At 38.0% G+C, this 17,702-nt stretch overlaps 1 protein-coding gene across 6 annotated transcripts in view; it reads left to right on the top strand.

The window, feature by feature from the left end:
* The window catches only part of grin1a (glutamate receptor, ionotropic, N-methyl D-aspartate 1a), a 124,025-nt gene extending 107,995 nt beyond the window's left edge, over positions 1 to 16,030 (top strand). For 2 of the 6 annotated variants that reach the window (XM_079581238.1, XM_079581236.1), the window contains 3 exons: positions 3,189 to 3,215; positions 5,159 to 5,269; positions 15,897 to 16,030. In XM_079581238.1, the coding sequence (XP_079437364.1) occupies positions 3,189 to 3,215; positions 5,159 to 5,269; positions 15,897 to 15,965 (207 nt within the window). In that variant the 3' untranslated portion in view covers positions 15,966 to 16,030. The remainder of the gene's footprint in view (positions 1 to 3,188; positions 3,216 to 5,158; positions 5,270 to 15,896) is intronic. The other 4 variants (XM_079581239.1, XM_079581237.1, XM_079581240.1 and 1 more) reach the window with 2 other exon arrangements.
* The last annotated feature ends 1,672 nt before the right edge of the window (positions 16,031 to 17,702 follow it).

Raw genomic sequence — 17,702 nt, 5'->3', positions numbered from 1 at the left:
TCGTCCCCAGCCACAAAAAATGAGCAAACAAGGATGTAAACGCGACAAAAAAGAGACAAAAACTCAAGAAAAATGTGGCAAAAATTCAACAAAAAAGTGACAAAAATTCAACAAAAAAATTACAAAAATTCAACAAAAAATTACAAAAATTCAACAAAAATTCAACAAAAATTCAACAAAAATGTGACAAAAATTCAACAAAAATTCAACAAAAATTCAACAAAAAATTCAACAAAAATTCAACAAAAAGTTACAAAAATGTGACAAAAAAAATATGATGTTTAAGATGTGAAATACCTTAAAGGGGCTAAATGCAAGTTGCCATTTTATACTCACTACTGCCACCTCAGGTCACACGTGTAACTGCAACTTCTATATTAAGCTTCGGACACTGATCTTATTCTACACATTAGGACATTGTTGGAACATGTAGGGGGAGGAAAATACTTACTTTTAACATTTTTAAACTCTGTATAGTCCCTTTAAAATAGCATCAGCTAGTTTCCTACGCGGATTCAATCACTAATACTGACAAATTTGGTATCCATCAAAAAAGGCATTCAAGATGACGCTGTGATCCAAATATGGTCATTTCCTTTAAGGGAGACAGCGGCGGCTAAAGACGGGAGAAATATAAGGGCACACACTCGCAAACCTTACAAAACTTTAAGACCAGTCGTTTTTTCCCTCCCACATTTACCGTTTAAGGGATATTTCAGGATTTTTGATATAGGCCAGTGCTAGGCTAGTGCATGTCTATGGTATCTAGTAGCCTGCATTAAAAACAGTCTGACCCAAGCACAGAGCACCTGAGGCAAATCACTCATAACACCAGACTAACCATATAAATGTCTGTGTCAACTGAATAATGTTTGAAATATAACCATTTTGCATTTTAAAGAACTTATATCTGAGCAGCATCAGCTTGTTGTAGCTACGCAGCGGCGGAGTGATCTGCTCGGTTACCGGATCTACAGTCGTTTGTTTACTACACATGGGATTCACAAAGGAGCTTTTCTACAAATCAGATATGGCAACGTTTGGAGGACGAGCCCATGATTTAGAAGAGGTTTTAATGCAGGCTACTCGTTACCATAGACATGCACTAGCCTAGCATTAGCCTAGCACCACTAAACTCTTCAAATATAAGGACTGCATGAATTAAAAAATATATTTAGATCTCCATAAAACACTCCGGATAATTAAGAAATGAGTCCCTATGTCAAAAATCCTGAAACATCCCTTTAATAACCTTTTGTTGCCTAATCTGAGACAATGTTGTGTCTCATGAAATATTTACAACTGACTAACTAAAGTATTAATCATCATTTTAAACACAATTCAAAATTCAGCCTTAATAATTTCTTGCTATTTCCACATCAATTGTGTTGTAGTAAGTTCTTCTCTTTATCCAAAAACATTCCTCCTTTTAGGTTCCAAAAGGTCCCAGCAGATTAGCAAACGACTCTTTGCTCTTCAGAAGCAGCACAGGCTCCCCTTCATCTCTGTGGAGACGTGTGAGTCCTGTGGGAGTTCCTGTGATCATCAGAGCGGCCCGGGACTCTGAATGGAGTCATTAGCGCCGCGGCTAACGCAATGCTAAAGGAGGAAAAAGCAGTAGTTGTAGTTTTTTAAAGGGATAGTTCAGGGTTTGTGACTTGTGATTTTAACCCCTTAACCCCCACCTGAACCGAGCACATTTTCTCCAGTTTGGCTTTACCCCAATCCAAAAGCTTCTGGAAAAAAGGTGTGAAAATAGCAACAAAACTGAGACGAAAACAATGATGGAAATGTGACAAAAAAAGTGAGAAAAAAATAACAAAAAATTGACGAAAAATGACAAAAAATTGATTAAAAAAAAAAAAAAAATTGAAAAATTTTTTTTTTTTGAAAAATGTTACGAAAAAATGACAAAAATGTTACAAAAATGACAAAACATTGATAAAAAATTGATAAAAAATTCAAAAAATTTACGAAAAAATGACAAAAATGTGACAAAAATAATGACAAAAATGTGACAAAAAATGACAAAAATTTGATACAAATTTGAAAAAAATAAAATATTTTACGAAAAAATGACAAAAATGTGACAAAAAAATGTGACAAAAAAGGACAAAAAAGTGTCAAAAATTTGAAAAAAAAATATCAAAAATTTTACGAAAAAATGACAAATGTGACAAAAAATGACCAAAAAAATGACAAAAATGTGATGAAAATTTGAAAAAAAAAATCGAAAATTTGAAAAAAAAAATCTAAAAATGTACGAAAAAATGACAAAAATGTGACCAAAAAAATGACAAAAATGTGCTAAAAAAAAAAAAAAAAAAAAAACATTTTAAGAAAAAATGACAAAAATGTGACAAAAAATGACAAAGTTACAAAAATGAGTTGAACGCCCAACAAAAAAATGATCGAAAACAAAAATCTGATGACGTGAGGAAAAAGATCCTCTCGGTTCAGGCGGGAGTTAAGAAGTTAATGCAGGCTACTAGTTACCATTGACATGCACTAGCCTAGCCTAGCACCGCTAAACCGTATGAATAAAAAAAAATCTCCAGAAATCAACAGCACTCTGGATATAATGAGGCCCTATGTTAGACTAACTAAACAAATCCCCTCATCTGTAACTAATATTTCAATCATAAATTCAAACCTTACTTACCTTTTCACCTGCAGCGTCTCACCTGAATAAAGAATAACACGCGGTAACTCAGATTTCAGTATGTATTCAGTATTCAGAATAGACCGGGTTATTCATGCTCCACATAGACCCTGATCTTGTTAGACTAGCCTATACTTTACTGATTGATTTGCTCACCTTTCCTTATGCTTTGATCCAAGTCATGATCTATAATTTCTCCATCTTATCTTAGGCGTCGATCCCTCATTCCACTCCCGTGTGTGTGGGGTGAATTTCCATTATACCCACTGAAGGGTATAATGACCGTGAATGGGCTTCCTTTACAGATGCTTGCTTTCCTTTCCGTACGCTCTTTCTCCGCTTCTGTTTTTTTTTTAAATATATATCATGCCTGGCTTTGAATGCTAAATGTTTGCTTTGCTAGCCTTTCTATACAGTTTCCTTTTCGGCGTATGCTTATCAAGGGTCATCTTTAAAGTAATAACTATTTACAAAGCAAGTGGATGGACATTTATTTTATTTTTTTTCTTTTCTTCCCCCTACGCAGCCCTCTTCCTCTGTAGAGACTCAGGATGTAAGAATACCTTAATATGAGTCATTTTGCACACAACACCAGTTATAGGGGGCGGGGCTTTGGGTGCTATGAGGGAGGGCTCCCAATTGGCCCGTACATTGTGTAATGTATTCATGGGAGTTGTTAGATTTGGTTTGCTTTAGATTTGTTTAACCGCTTAGCTCCCGCCTGAACCAAGAGCCTTTTCTCCAGTTCAGCTTTACCCAGATCCTGTGTAACACCTCATTTGAAAGCTACAAAACTGAAGTGATCTTTTTCCTTTGTATCATCACTTTTTTTGTTGGGCGGTCATCTCATTTTCGTCAAATTTTTGTGACTTTTTTGTCATTTAAAATGGAGAAAAAATGGACGAAAAAGTGACAAAAAATGGACAAAAAAGTGATAAGAATTTGACAAAAAAATGCGAATAATTTGACAAAAATTTGACGAAAAATTGAGAAAAAAATGAACGAAAAAGTGACAAAAAATTACCAAAAAATTGCAAAAAAAATGACAACAATGGACAAAAAATGGACAAAAATGAGAGAAAAAATGGACGAAAAATTGAGAAAAATTTGACGAAAAATGTATTAAAAATTTACAAAAAAGTGACAAAAATTTGACAAAAAAATGAGAAAAATAAAAGTGACAAAAATTGACAAAAAGTGATAAGAAATTGACAAAAAAATGCGAATAATTTGACAAAAATTTGACAAAAAATTGAGAAAAAATGGACGGAAAAAGTGACAAAAAAATGGGCAAAAAAAAGACAAAAAAGTCGCGAAAATTTGACAATTTTTCGTCCAATTTTTCTCCATTTTTCGTCCATTTTTTCTCTCATTTTGTCCAATTTTTGTCAATTTTTTTGCAATTTTTTTTGGTAATTTTTTGGTAATTTTTTGTCACTTTTTCGTCCATTTTTTTCTCAATTTTTCGTCAATATTTGTCAAATTATTCAAATTTTTTTGTCAAATTCTTATCACTTTTTTGTTAATTTTTTGTCACTTTTTCGTCCATTTTTTCTCCATCTTTCGTCCAATTTTTTCTCCATTTTTTGTCAAATTTTTGTCCATTTTTGTCATTTTTTTGTACATTTGTAAGAAATGTTTTGTCAATTTTTCGTCAAATTTTTATCAATTTTTCATCAAATTTTTCTCCTTTTTTTGTCAATTTTTTGACCATTTTTGTAATTTTTTTGTAATTTTTTTGTATTTTTTTTGTTAATTTTTTTGTAATTTTATTGTAATTTTTTTGTAATTTCTTTTGTAATTTTTTGTCACTTTTTCGTCCATTTTTTTCTCAATTTTTTGTCAATTTTTTCTACATTTTTTGTCCAATTTTTGTCCATTTTTGTCCAATTTTTGTTAATTTTTGTCATTTAAAAAAAAAAAAATTCTCAATTTTTTGTCAATTTTTCGTCACATTTTTCGTCCATTTTTTCTCAATTTTTTGTCAAATTTTTTATAATTTTTTTTTGTCGCTTTTTTGTCCATTTTCCCTCTTTTTTTTCACATTTTCACCCTTATTTTCATCTCACTTTTATCCCCTTTTTCCCAGAAGCTTTTGGACTTGGGGGTAAAACCAAACTGGAGAAAACGTGCTCGGTTCAGGTGGGAGTCAAGCGGTTCCGCCAGATTATTCACATACATCTTTAGCCATCAATCATTCCAATGCATTACTAGCGGACGGCTCTGCCATCTTGTCCAGCTTAACGAATTATCTGCATAACACAATCTTATCCCCCCCCCGGTTTCCCTAAACCACACGGGGCTGATGTGACGCCTCCTTTGCTCATCCCAACATTTCCAAAAACGCCGTAGACTCCTGACCCTCCCTCTGTTTTTCCGCCAAACCCACCCGATCGCCGCTTGAGCGTTGATCGTCGGTGGCTTTGGCGACAACTTTGCGAGAGCTTCACGCAGTCAGACCCCACGAATAACCCTTGTTACGTATATTCATTTTAGGATAGAAAAAGTGGTAGAGCAGAGCCCGACCCCAAAAAGAAAGCGTCTTTTAGGTCCATCAGTACCACCCTGGCGTCCAGCATCAAGCGACGTAGGTCCTCCAAAGACACGGTAAGGAGAAAAAACAAAGAAAGCGACCGTACTGTTCCTCTTCCTCTTTCTGTCTCGGCTGTCCCTCTTCTGACCACATGACCATAGTCCAAACTGAGACAAAGACCGCCATCGTCCCAACCATCCTCCCACGGGCCGCCGCCTGTGCCACTTGTCTGTCCAACTTCACCATCGACCCAATCAATCATCCATCATCAGCATCTGTAGCTCCCTCTGGGGGACCCCCGAGGGCGCCAGTGCAGGTCAGGTTGAGCAGTAGTTATTTTTTTTAACTTCTACCGGAGGAAGGGGGGGCGACCAAAAAAGCAAAAAAAAAAAGCAGTCTGCAAGCAAGTGGTGTTCTGTCTTGGCCCCCATCTCTTGGTTTTTGGAACGTGGACCTCTGGCGTTTGCGTCTCGAATGGTGGTGTCGTGCCGTGTGAGCTGAAACCGAAGTGTAACATCGTTTTTTTTCCTGTATCGTCTTGTCAGTTACCGTCTCCATGTTTTTTTTGGCACCTCCAATTTCTTTTCTTGGCTTTTCGGTTTGCATGCGCCTCCGTGTGGGTCTGTCTCTTTTGGCGTCCGGTCGTCCGATAACGAGTGTCTTTGTTTTTTTCATTTTACAAACATCTTTTCCCAGGATTTACCCTCATCGATTTTTTGGATGATTTACTTTTGCTTTGTCATATTTGGTTTTGTCATAATCCTTGGTTATTTTTCAGTGTTTTTGTGGTCGGAAGAAATACTTTTTGGTATTTCCAAGGTGTACTCGAAATGGCGTTCGATAACTGGCCACCCATCGTCCACCCTCGTCCATGTGGTGGTGCCAGTATTGTTTAGTGAAGTGAATATCAAGAAATGTATCTTGTTTTGAGCAGTTTTCACTCATTTAGACACTTTTCCTGATCGGACCGAGTTTGCTTTGCTCGTTTGAGGACATTTCAGACCAGTTCTAGGGTAAATCTCGCTTGAAATAAGAAAGTCAAATGAGATAAGACCAATTTTCTTACCCCATTGGCAAAGAAAACGACCCGAAACAAGGACGAAATGTACGTACGCCCAAGAACTTCTTAACTAGTCAAAACCACTAAAATTTGGATGCTCAAATTGAGATGTTTATAGTGATCTAGTTGAATACTTTTTGAGATGAGCTGCTAGCAAACAGCGGAGGTCTTTCCACAGTCGTTCCTGAGAGACTCGAAAGCAACTAAAGCACACTCAATCAAATTCGACTACGATTCATGCAATTCCGACATGAGACACATCCGGGAAGCCATCTCATTGGAGGACGAATCTTACGCCGACCTCACGTTACAGAAAGGAATCGAAGGCTGCACTCACACTTGTCCCTCTGAATAAAGGATTGATCTGTGGACAAACAAACCGAGAAACAGAGTAGGGGAAAATAAACCCATCAGCATGAACGGGCTCTATGCATCCACGTGATTTCCGCCCGGACAGTCAGCCAGACGCTGTCCTTCCTGTCCGTTATCTCTTCCCATTAAAAGCAGGTCCCACAGAAATGAAGCGACAGCTAAAGATTTGGTAAAGGACGAGCGAGAAAAAGATAAGATGTGACTGGAGCAGGTTAGAAAATATTACATGAGACGTAAAGACTTCACTGGACGAAACCTCCGTGTTCATGACGGTGGATGTTTTTTGTCTTGAGGCTAACGCGGCTAACGCGGCTAACGCGGCTAACGCGGCTAACGCGGCTAACGCGGCTAACGCGGCTAACGCGGCTAACGCGGCTAACGCGGCCAACGCAAAATAAAAAATAAAACTAGCGCAAAGTTTGGAACGAGCCTGCGCAAAAGAGAATCGTCCTCACTACAAAAAGTAAATATCAAGCACTGGCTTAAATGACTTGAATTGAGGAAACGTAACTTGTTTTGAGCAGTTATCACTCATTTAGACACTTTTCCTGATCGGACCAAGTTCACTTTGCTTGTTTGAGGACATTTCAGACCAGTTCTAAGGTAAATCTCGCTTAAAATAAGAAAGTAAAACTGCCAATGAGATAAGACCAATTTTCTTTCCTCATTGGCAAAGAAAATGAGCTGAAATAAGGACGAAATGTATCGAAACGAGTCAGAAACATCTCAGAACAAGTGAAATAATCTAGAACAAATGCCCAAAAACTTCTTAACTAGTCAAAACAACTAAAATTTGGATTATTATGCTCAAATTGAGATGTTTATACTGATCTAGTTAATCACTTTTTGCAGTGCTGTTAGTAGTTTAAATAATATTTACTTGTTTACATGTTATATTATCATTTTTCAACGCTAGCCTTTAGCTCTAAGATAAAAGCTCCTCCTTACGACAGCTGGCGTTTCCTTTGGGGCTGGATTCACAGCGAACATGATGTTTGTAATACGTTGCTGTGACTCCATCAGTAACTCGTTGTCCTTAACCAGAGCCTGAGCTTCTCTTTATTTGTGTGGAAACCTGCTAATTGTGAACGTAAACGATCGCTGACAGGAAGTCCAGCGTCTGGGTGACTGTCCAGGAAGACGTCACGTGGGGAAACTGTGCATATAGCCTATTGGATGCGAGTCTGCTTCGAGCACCGTTGCTGAGATGTGCTCCTCTGTTGAGTTTCGGACTCAGCTGCAGACAAGAATCCGAGAGACTATCGCTCATCAGGAGGTAAGCGCTGAACAGAAGCCTCCACACACTTCACTTTTCAACAGCTCACGACTTTGCTCTTACTTCACGAAGACCAGGCCAGAGTCTACAAACAAACAACCAGGGGCTTTGAGGGGGTTCAGACGGACAAGTGTGAGTCCACCCTAAGCCCTGGCTTCCGTCAACGGCGGAAACTGGTCCGGGTTTTGCTTTAACATACAGTCCGTAGGGTAAGGCTTGCCCGCCCAGTAAAACAAGAGCTGATCGTCTGGAGTGTGCGGGGGGTCTTTTTCGAGGCCCCTCTGGAACGCTCAAACTGCAAAGCCTCCAGCACTCACTCCCGAGTCTTTTATTAGACCCAAGTCCCTCTTTGTCGCTCACAGCAGGAGTGAGATTTTGCCACGTTCACTACAAAAAGTGAACATCAAGCATTGGCTTAAATGACTTGAATTGAGGAAATGTGTCTTGTTTTGAGCGGTTTTCACTCATTTAGACACTTTTCCTGATCGGACCGAGTTTGCTTTGCTTGTTTGAGGACATTTCAGACCAGTTCTAGGGTAAATCTCGCTTGAAAATAAGAAAGTAAAATTGCCAATGAGATGAGACCAATTTTCTAACCCCATTGGCAAAGAAAATGGACGAAATGTATCGAAACGAGTCAGAAACATCTCAGAACAAGTGAAATAATCTAGGACAAACGCCCAAGAACTTCTTAACTAGTCAAAACAACTACAATTTGGATTATTATGCTCAAATTGAGATGTTTATGCAGTGTTCCAGCCAAAGGGGAAGGTTGGTTGTTTCCCACTTACAAGTTCCAGCTAAACAAACTCACATAAACAACATGGCCGAGGCTGCAAAGCTAGCGAAATGCTACAGAACACGCTAAAGTATTGGAATCTAGCATGTCGGGAGTTCACGGTGGACGATCGCAAGTAGAAATCCCGAGTTTGTTCGATGTTCACCGAGACTCCTTCTAACTTCGTTCTTTCCAGGCGGTTCCTCTGGGTTTTTTACAAATGTCTCTGTATGTCTTTTTCTTTCAATTTTCCTTTCCTCCCGAAGCGTTTGAATGATCATTTAACCTTTCGAACGTCCCTCCCGTGCCCGAAAGATCCTCCCGACGAAAAACAAAGTCCGGCTTCGCGTCGGAACAAAAACAACCAGGACTTTAGTGTGAACCATTGCCAGTCTTTCGACCATTCTTTTTGAGTTTCTATAAATGTTCTTCTTTTATATTTCTATTGATGGATATGAATGGACTTAAGTGTCAGTGTCCCTCACCCACATGCCACACTGCTCCTCTCCAACTCTGCAAGCATGACTGTCCCTGTCCTAGATGTAGAAACGTAGAAAAGCAAACCTCTGTCGTGTGTTAAGATCCCCCCGACTTCTATCGAGCAGTGGTCGTGATGCTCCGTAGTGCCCTCTAGGGTGTGCTGTTTTCGGTCCCTCAAGGGTGTCGGAACTTGAGGGGATCTATGTGGGGGGTTTTAAGCCATACTTTGATGCAACTCACGGGGGAAGGGGAAGCTATGCGCGAGACACATCCTTTCTGGTGAAGCAGTTTGGATGTCGGCTCACGATACGCATGGAGGTTGCATCGCTAACCAAACGTACTGGCTTGAAACTCCAAGAGATCCGGAAGAAAATGCATTTAACGATGAGACTCCTCGATGTTTTGGGTAAACTCAGTCGTCGAATCAATAGCTGGGTGTTTCTGCTGAAGGTTTTCAAAGCCTTTCCACTTGATGTCAATGCCTACAAACAACCTACAAAGCTTTTAGCCTCTTAACTCCCGCCAGAACCGAGAGTGTTTTCTCCAGGTCAGCTTTACCCAAATCCTGTAGGCCAGTGTAACGCCTCATTTGAAAGATAAGATCTACAAAACTCTTCTAAATGGATCTTTTTCCTCACGTCATCAGATTTTTTTTTTCGTTTTTTGGGAGGGTTTTCAACTCATTTTTGTAACTTTAAAAAAAAAAAAGGTCAAATAGTCATTTTTTTGTCACTTTTTGTCACATGTTCATGATTTTTTCAATTTTCATCATTTTTTTGTCAATTTTTTTGTCAATTTTTTGTCAATTTTTTGTCATTTTTTGTAAAAAAATTTAGTCCTTTTTTTATCCATTTTTTGTGACATTTTTGCCACTTTTTCATCATTTTTTCGTAAATTTTTTGTCAATTTTTGTCACCTTTTTTTCATCAATTTTTATGACATTTTTGCCACTTTTTCATCAATTTTTTGTCACATTTTGGCATAATTTTTTCAGTATTTATAACATTTTTGCCACTTTTTCATCATTTTTTCGTCAATTTTTGTAGAAAATTTTGTCAGTTTTTTGTCATTTTTTTGTCACATCTTCATCATTGTTTTCGTCTCAGTTCTGTCGCTATTTTCCCACCTTTTTTCCCAGAAGCTTTTGGATTGGGGTAAAGCCAAACTGGAGAAAATGTGCTCGGTTCAGGTGGGAGTTAAGGGGTTAAAAGTCATCAACAACTCCACACACCCCCAGTGTAATAGGGAGCGACAGTTCGATTCATTCTTTCCCTAAACATGTGAGGAAAGTGAAAATCTCCAAGTTTAAAGGCAAGATGGAGGGTAATCGAAGTGGCACGTACTGACCAAAGAAAACACAGAATACAAAACTTTTTCTGTTTATGAAGTTTCACATAAATATTATAATGAACTGCCACGCCATTATTCCATCGTTCTTTTAAACTCGTAGTATTTTTTTCCTTTTAAAAGTCTACAGGGACAATGAGTGAACCGGATGAGGTTTCCAATAACATCACGATAGTTCCGGCGGCCATTTTGAATACCGAAGTAGCGTTACGCAGGCTAAACTAAATCATCGAAGAGGAAACCGACAACCTTTCTCTGTGATTTTTACATTTTGTCTCAGTCTGAGTCAGTGTTTAAGCTGCTCAAGACGTTAGCATGCTACTGGTTAGCAACTGTCATCCAACTGTCAATGACTTCAACATGATAAACAAATGTGTGGCTCATATCTATGACCACTGAGGAAATACTAGTCGTAGCAAAGGTTTGGAGTGTGGTTCAGGGCTTTCTCTCGCTATCCGGTAGCATGCTAGCATCTTAAACACTGACTCTGGGGCCGTGTTTTTACTGTTATCCTGAGCAATGATTACGAGTACATAAAAATGCCAGTTGTCTTTCATTTTCCTCCTGAGTAGAGATATTGTTACACGTGGTAGTGCTACATAACGCTACTTCGGTGCTCAAAATGGCCGCCATAACAACAAAAGTCACACGACGGAAATGCATGGGAACAATTCTTGAATCTTCAGATGAGGTTTCCAATGACATCACGATAGTTCTGGCGGCCATTTTGAATACCAAAGTAGCATTACGCAGGCTAAACTAAATCACCGAAGAGGAAACAGACAACCTTTCTCTGTGATTTTTACAGTTCGTCTCAGTCTGAGTCAGTGTTTAAGCTGCTCAAGACGTTAGCATGCTACCGGTTAGCAACTGTCATCCAACTGTCAATGGCTTCAACATGATAAACACGTGTGTGGCTCACATCTATGACCACTGAGGAAATACTAGTCGTAGCAAAGGTTTGGAGTGTGGTTCAGGGCTTTCTCTCGCTATCCGGTAGCATGCTAGCATCTTAAACACTGACTCTGGGGCCGTGTTTTTACTCTTATCTTGAGCAATGATTACGAGTACATAAAAATGCCAGTTGTCTTTCATTTTCACCCCGAGTAGAGATACTGTTACATGTGGTAGTGCTACATGATGCTACTTCAGTGCTCAAAATGGCCGCCATAACAACAAAGATCACATGACTGAAAAGCATGGGAACAATTCTTGAATCTTCAGATGAGGTTTCCAATGACATCACGATAGTTCTGGCGGCCATTTTGAATACCGAAGTAGCGTTACGCAGGCTAAACTAAATCATCGAAGAGGAAACAGACAACCTTCTCTGTGATTTTTACAGTTTGTCCAAGTCAGTGTTTAAGCTTCTCAAGACGTTAGCATGCTACCGGTTAGCAACTGTCATCCAACTGTTAATGACTTCTACATGATAAACAAATGTGTGGCTCACATCTATGACCACTGAGGAAATACTACAGTAACAGCTCAGCTCTCAGGTTTGGAGTCTGGTTCAGGGCTTTCTCTCGCTATCCGGTAGCATGCTAGCATCTTAAACACTGACTCTGGGGCCGTGTTTTTACTGTTATCTTGAGCAATGATTACGAGTACATAAAAATGCCAGTTGTCTTTCATTTTCATACTGAGTAGAGATACTGTTACATGCGGTAGTGCTACATGATGCTACTTCGGTGCTCAAAATGGCCGCCAAAACAACAAAAGTCACATGACTGAAATGCATGGGAACAATTCTTGAATCTTCAGATGAGGTTTCCAATGACATCACGATAGTTCTGGCGGCCATTTTGAATACCGAAGTAGCATTACGCAGGCTAAACTAAATCATCGGAGAGGAAACAGACAACCTTTCTCTGTGATTTTTACAGTTTGTCTCAGTCTGAGTCAGTGTTTAAGCTGCTCAAGACGTTAGCATGCTACCGGTTAGCAACTGTCATCCACACTGTCAATGGCTTCAACATGACAAACATGTGTGTGGCTCACATCTATGACCACTGAGGAAATACTAGTCGTAGCAAAGGTTTGGAGTGTGGTTCAGGGCTTTCTCTCGCTATCTGGTAGCATGCTAGCATCTTAAACACTGACTCTGGGGCCGTGTTTTTTACTGTTATCTTGAGCAATGATTACGAGTACATAAAAATGCCAGTTGTCTTTCATTTTCATATTAAGTAGAGATATTGTTACACGTGGTAGTGCTACATGATGCTACTTCGGTGCTCAAAATGGCCGCCATAACAACACATGACTGAAATGTATGGGAGCAATTCCTGAATCTTCAGATGAAAATGACAGCGATTGTTCGGTGACTGAGTTTAACTGCCTCTATACGACTATGAGTTAAGCGCAGAGACGGTTTTGCGCTCGGACGTTCTCCCCCGGCAACTAACGCCAACTCGGAAATTCGAATTGGCGTCACGTCTGAACCGCATGCCGCATTAAGAGCTCATAGACTCTTCTTGTTTCTTGTTTTTCTTGTATATCTGCTGTGTAATAGGATAACAGCATGCTTGTGATTAACACTGGCAGTCCGCACACTCGGCAAAAAGCGGAAACCGAAGCGACTGCTGAGTAAATAGATAAATAAGAGCTGCAGTTGCCATAGAAACAAGGCGGCCAGGCTTGCACGGATGCAGGGTCTGTTTTCGTGCAACGGACGCCTACAGTTTCAGTTGGCTAATTTCAAGCAAGCGCAATGAAATCAGCTACAATTTGTCCTTTTTTTCTCGAGCGGAGGCTAAAAATAGATGAAAAGACAAATAGACCGGCCGCTGCACCCTTTGGCGGGACATTAGCGCCCGGTTATGTAAAAAAAAAAAAAAAGAAAAAAAGTCAAGAGGAGGAGAGTGGCTGATTCCAGTGTGCTGCAGTAGATTTCCAGCCAACCCACCTCAGCACAGGCTCCTCAAACAAAAACGAGGACAGGGGAAACCAGGTTGATGTATGGCCTGTCTGAGAGGGGTTCGGCTGCTTCTATTCTGGAGTTTTTTCGACAAAGGGGTAGAAGATGTAGAACGGTGAAAAGCATAAGAGGCTTTGAAGGGATGGTTCGTTTTAAAAGTGGGTTATGAGTGTTTGAGTGTATAGTCGGCCTGGCGGTGGAGCAGCCAAAATAAAGAAATTGCAATTCAGTTTTGTGTATGGGTTCACGTAGTAGATTGCATTCACATTCTAGAATTGGATCTCAAGTTAACCCCTTAACTCACACCTGAACCGAGCACATTTTCTCCAGTTTGGCTTTACCCCAGGCCAAAGGCTTCTGGAAAAAAGGTGTGAAAATAGTGACAAAACTGAGACGAAAACAATGATGGAAATGTGACAAAAAAGTGAGAAAACATTGACGAAAAAGTGACGAAAAATTTATGAAAAAGTGGCAAAAATGTGACAAAAATGTCAAAAGACATTGACAAAAAAATGGACGAAAAAATGACGCAAATGTGACAAAAAAATTACAAAAAAATTACAAAAATTGACAAAATATGACACACAAAAAAAATTGATAAAAAGTGACAAAAAAAATGACAAAAAATGATAAAAAATTGATGAAAAAATTGACGAAAAAATGAAAAAATGTGAAAAAAAGACAAAAAAAATTAGTTGAATACCCAACAAAAAAATGATGACATGAGGAAAAAGATCCTCTTGGTTCAGGCGGGAGTTAAGAGGCTAAGTGGTGCTAGCCCTGAGTTAGCTTTGCCCGTTAGCCTGTTAACTTCTTCCTGATTCTATTAGTGTGTATTGGTGACTCTTACCCGGTGGTTTTCTGGCCAGAGACACCAGGGGGAGATGAAAGACCCATTAACACTTATATTCCCCCCAGAGGGACTAAGGAAAAGATTTATTAAGGTAAACAAGTCACTTCGTACTGATTAAACGAGCACTGGCGTTTTCTTTAGGGCAGGATTCACGCTGCAGTGACTGTCCATCAGTATCTCGTCCTTTAGCAAATCCTGAGCTGTATATTCATTTGTGCGGGACCCTGCATTTTCTCAGCACAAAAAAATAAATTAATTAAACTAAAGAGTCCATTTAGATCGCTTGTATTTCTGTAGTTTTATTCATGTAATGTAACTGGATGTTTCTGGCAAGACAGGAGTGATTTATTATAAAATCAAATAAATAAATCCTAAGCCAAATACAGCATAACTAGTGCTGTATAAAAAACGCTTTGGATAGTTAAAAAATGAATAATACAGCACGGATGAATAATGCACCACAATAAGCCCAAGGAGTTTTCCGCTACTTAATGAGGAAGCTGTTAAACTTTATGGAAATGTTTGTAAATGTATGAGACATAAATAAAACACCATAAAAAAGTTTTTCTCCTTATGAACGCCATTTTGAGAACTTGTGTCATGTTAAACCTCTTAACTCCCACCTGAACGGATCCCATTTCCTCCAGTTTGGCTTCACCCTAGAAAACAAGGATGTAAACGCAATAAAAATGTGACAAAAATTCAACAAAAATGTGTCAAAAACTCAACTAAAAAATTACAAAAATTCAACAAAATGTGCCAAAAATTCAACCAAAAAGTGACAAAAATTCAACAAAAATGTGCCAAAAATTCAACAAAAAGTGACAAAAATTCAACAAAAAATTGACAAAAATTCAACAAAAATGTGACAAAAAATCAACAAAAATGTGACAAAAGCTCAACAAAAAAATTACAAATATTCAGCAATAATGTGACAAAAATTCAACCAAAAAATGACAAAAATTAAACAAAAATGTGACAAAAATTCAACAAAAATGTGACAAAAATTCAACAAAAATGTGACAAAAATTCAACAAAAATGTGACAAAAATTCAACAAAAATGTGACAAATTTTTTTTTTTTAAATGTGACAAAAATTCAACAAAAAATCAATAAAAATCCAGCAAAAATGTGACAAAAATTCAACCAAAAAAAGACAAAAATTCAATAAAAATGTGACAAAAACTCAACAAAAAAATTACAAAAACTCTAAGCTCCAAACTAAAAAAAAACATAAAAAAGATGACACAACACAGCAACAACGCGAGGAAAAAGATCAGTTTTGTGGGTCTTAGCTTTCAAATGAGGTGTTATAATGGCCAAAGGGGACAGAATGCATTTGGTTCAGGCGGGTGGTAAGAGGTTAAACCCATGGACAGGCTCATTAGAATGATAATGTACAATGTGAATGCAACCTATTAATAAAGATTATTCAACATATAAACATGCCAACACAGTTTCTCTAATACACACCTCACACTGCAGCCAACTATCCACGAACACATTGTATAGCCCCACCTCTTAAAATGGAACCATCTCTTCAACGTACCGCCTTCACATTCAATAACCTTCCCAAAAAAAATGACTGTGCGTTTTTTGTCTGCACTCCCCTCTGCAGCAATTCCCCCCCACTGACATCACGGGTCAGCTCAACCTATCGGACCCGTCTGTCAGCACGGTGGTCTGAGAAGCAGCCAGACCGAGGAGAGAGGAGAGACCGCCGGAGGTCACGAGGACCGAGGAGGAGGAGGATCTCGGCGGAGAAGCGAGGGAGGAGAAGAAACGAACACTGCACCTTTTGGAGTCAGGACACGGCGGATTTTTCTGTCCTGCGCATGCTTCAGCAAAACCCCGTCACGCACTAGCCTTTCCTTCTGTAAATGCTTTTGTATGTTGGTCCGTTTTGGTGTGTTCTTTGAGATTTTTATGATTTTTTTTAGCACAGTTTGATTATGTACAGTAAATAAGCCTGATTTAGTTTAAGGTAAAGCTTTGATAAGTGTGTATAACAGGGCTGTAGGTGGAGACATAAAAACAAACATGAACAACTCCAATAGACAACCTCAGATTAAAGTCTGAATATGAGCCTTAAAACTTGTCCAAATGAATCAAATTAACTTAAAATTAAATCTTAAAGACAAACAAGAGTTTAAATTAACAACCAAATCGACTTTATAGAAAATGTCAGTCCCATAATTGAACTTGAATTCAGTTAATTCATTCAATTAACTAAACTGATAATGTAAAAAACAACGATTTGATGTTGTGTCTTGAAAATAAAGTCAGGTCAGTGTACAGTGTTATAGACATAGTTGGCTGAATTTATTAAGTTTGTGAACAAATTTCAACATATGTAATAAATTGGTCGTCATCTATGAGCTTGAACTAAAACCCCAAAAGTATCACGTCATCACTTTATATCATGACTAAATGTAAACTAATAATATTCAATTCAACTAGTTGTACCAAACTCTGGCCAGAAATAACAGCATTTAACAACTTTATGTATGAAATGTGGCAGTCCGAGACTACAGCCCTGTGGTACGACAGTATTAACAGTAGCAGCAGCTGTAGATCCTATTAAAGGACCCACTTATAGACAACCTCAAATTAAAGTCTGAACATGAACTGAGCCTTCAAACTTGTCCAAGTTAATGTATGAATAAATGTATTAATTAACTTAAAATAAAATCTTAAATTCAAACATAAGAGTTTTAATTAACAACTAAATCGACTGTATAGAAAATGTTTAAACCGATAATGTAATAAACAACGATTTGATCTTGTTTCTTGAAAATATAGTCAGATCTGTGCAAAGTATTAAGACATAATTGGATGAATTTATTACATTTGTGAACAAGTTTCATCTCATCTAACTAAGCAAAATTCACTTTATCACTTTATATCATGACTAAATCTAAACTAATAATATTAAATTTAACTAGTTGTACCAAACTCTGGCCAGAAATAACAACATTTAACAACTTTATGTATGAAATGTGGCAGTCCGAGACTACAGCCCTGTGGTACGCCAGTATTAACAGTGGCAGCAGCTGTAGATCATATTAAAGGACACACTTATAGACAACCTCAAATTAAAGTCTGAACATGAACTGAGCCTTAAAACTTGTCCAAATTAATGTATGAATAAATGTATTAATCAAATTGAATCTTAAATTCAAACATAAGAGTTTAAATTAACTACCAAATCAACTTTATACAACATTTCTAAACCGATAATGTAATAAACAACGATTTGATCTAGTTTCTTGAAAATAAAGTCAGATCAGTGTAAAGTATTAAGACATAATTGGCTGAATTTATTACATTTGTGAACACGTTTCATCTCGTCAGGTCAATAGCATAATATGAATAAATGTATTAATCAAATTAACTTAAAATTAAATCTTAAATCTAACAACAT

Source organism: Gobius niger (genome assembly GCF_951799975.1).
Source record: "Gobius niger genome assembly, chromosome: 22".
Lineage (NCBI taxonomy): Eukaryota > Metazoa > Chordata > Actinopteri > Gobiiformes > Gobiidae > Gobius > Gobius niger.
The sequence above is the reverse complement of the archived record's forward strand: the minus strand, read 5'-3'. Positions and strand labels throughout refer to the sequence as shown.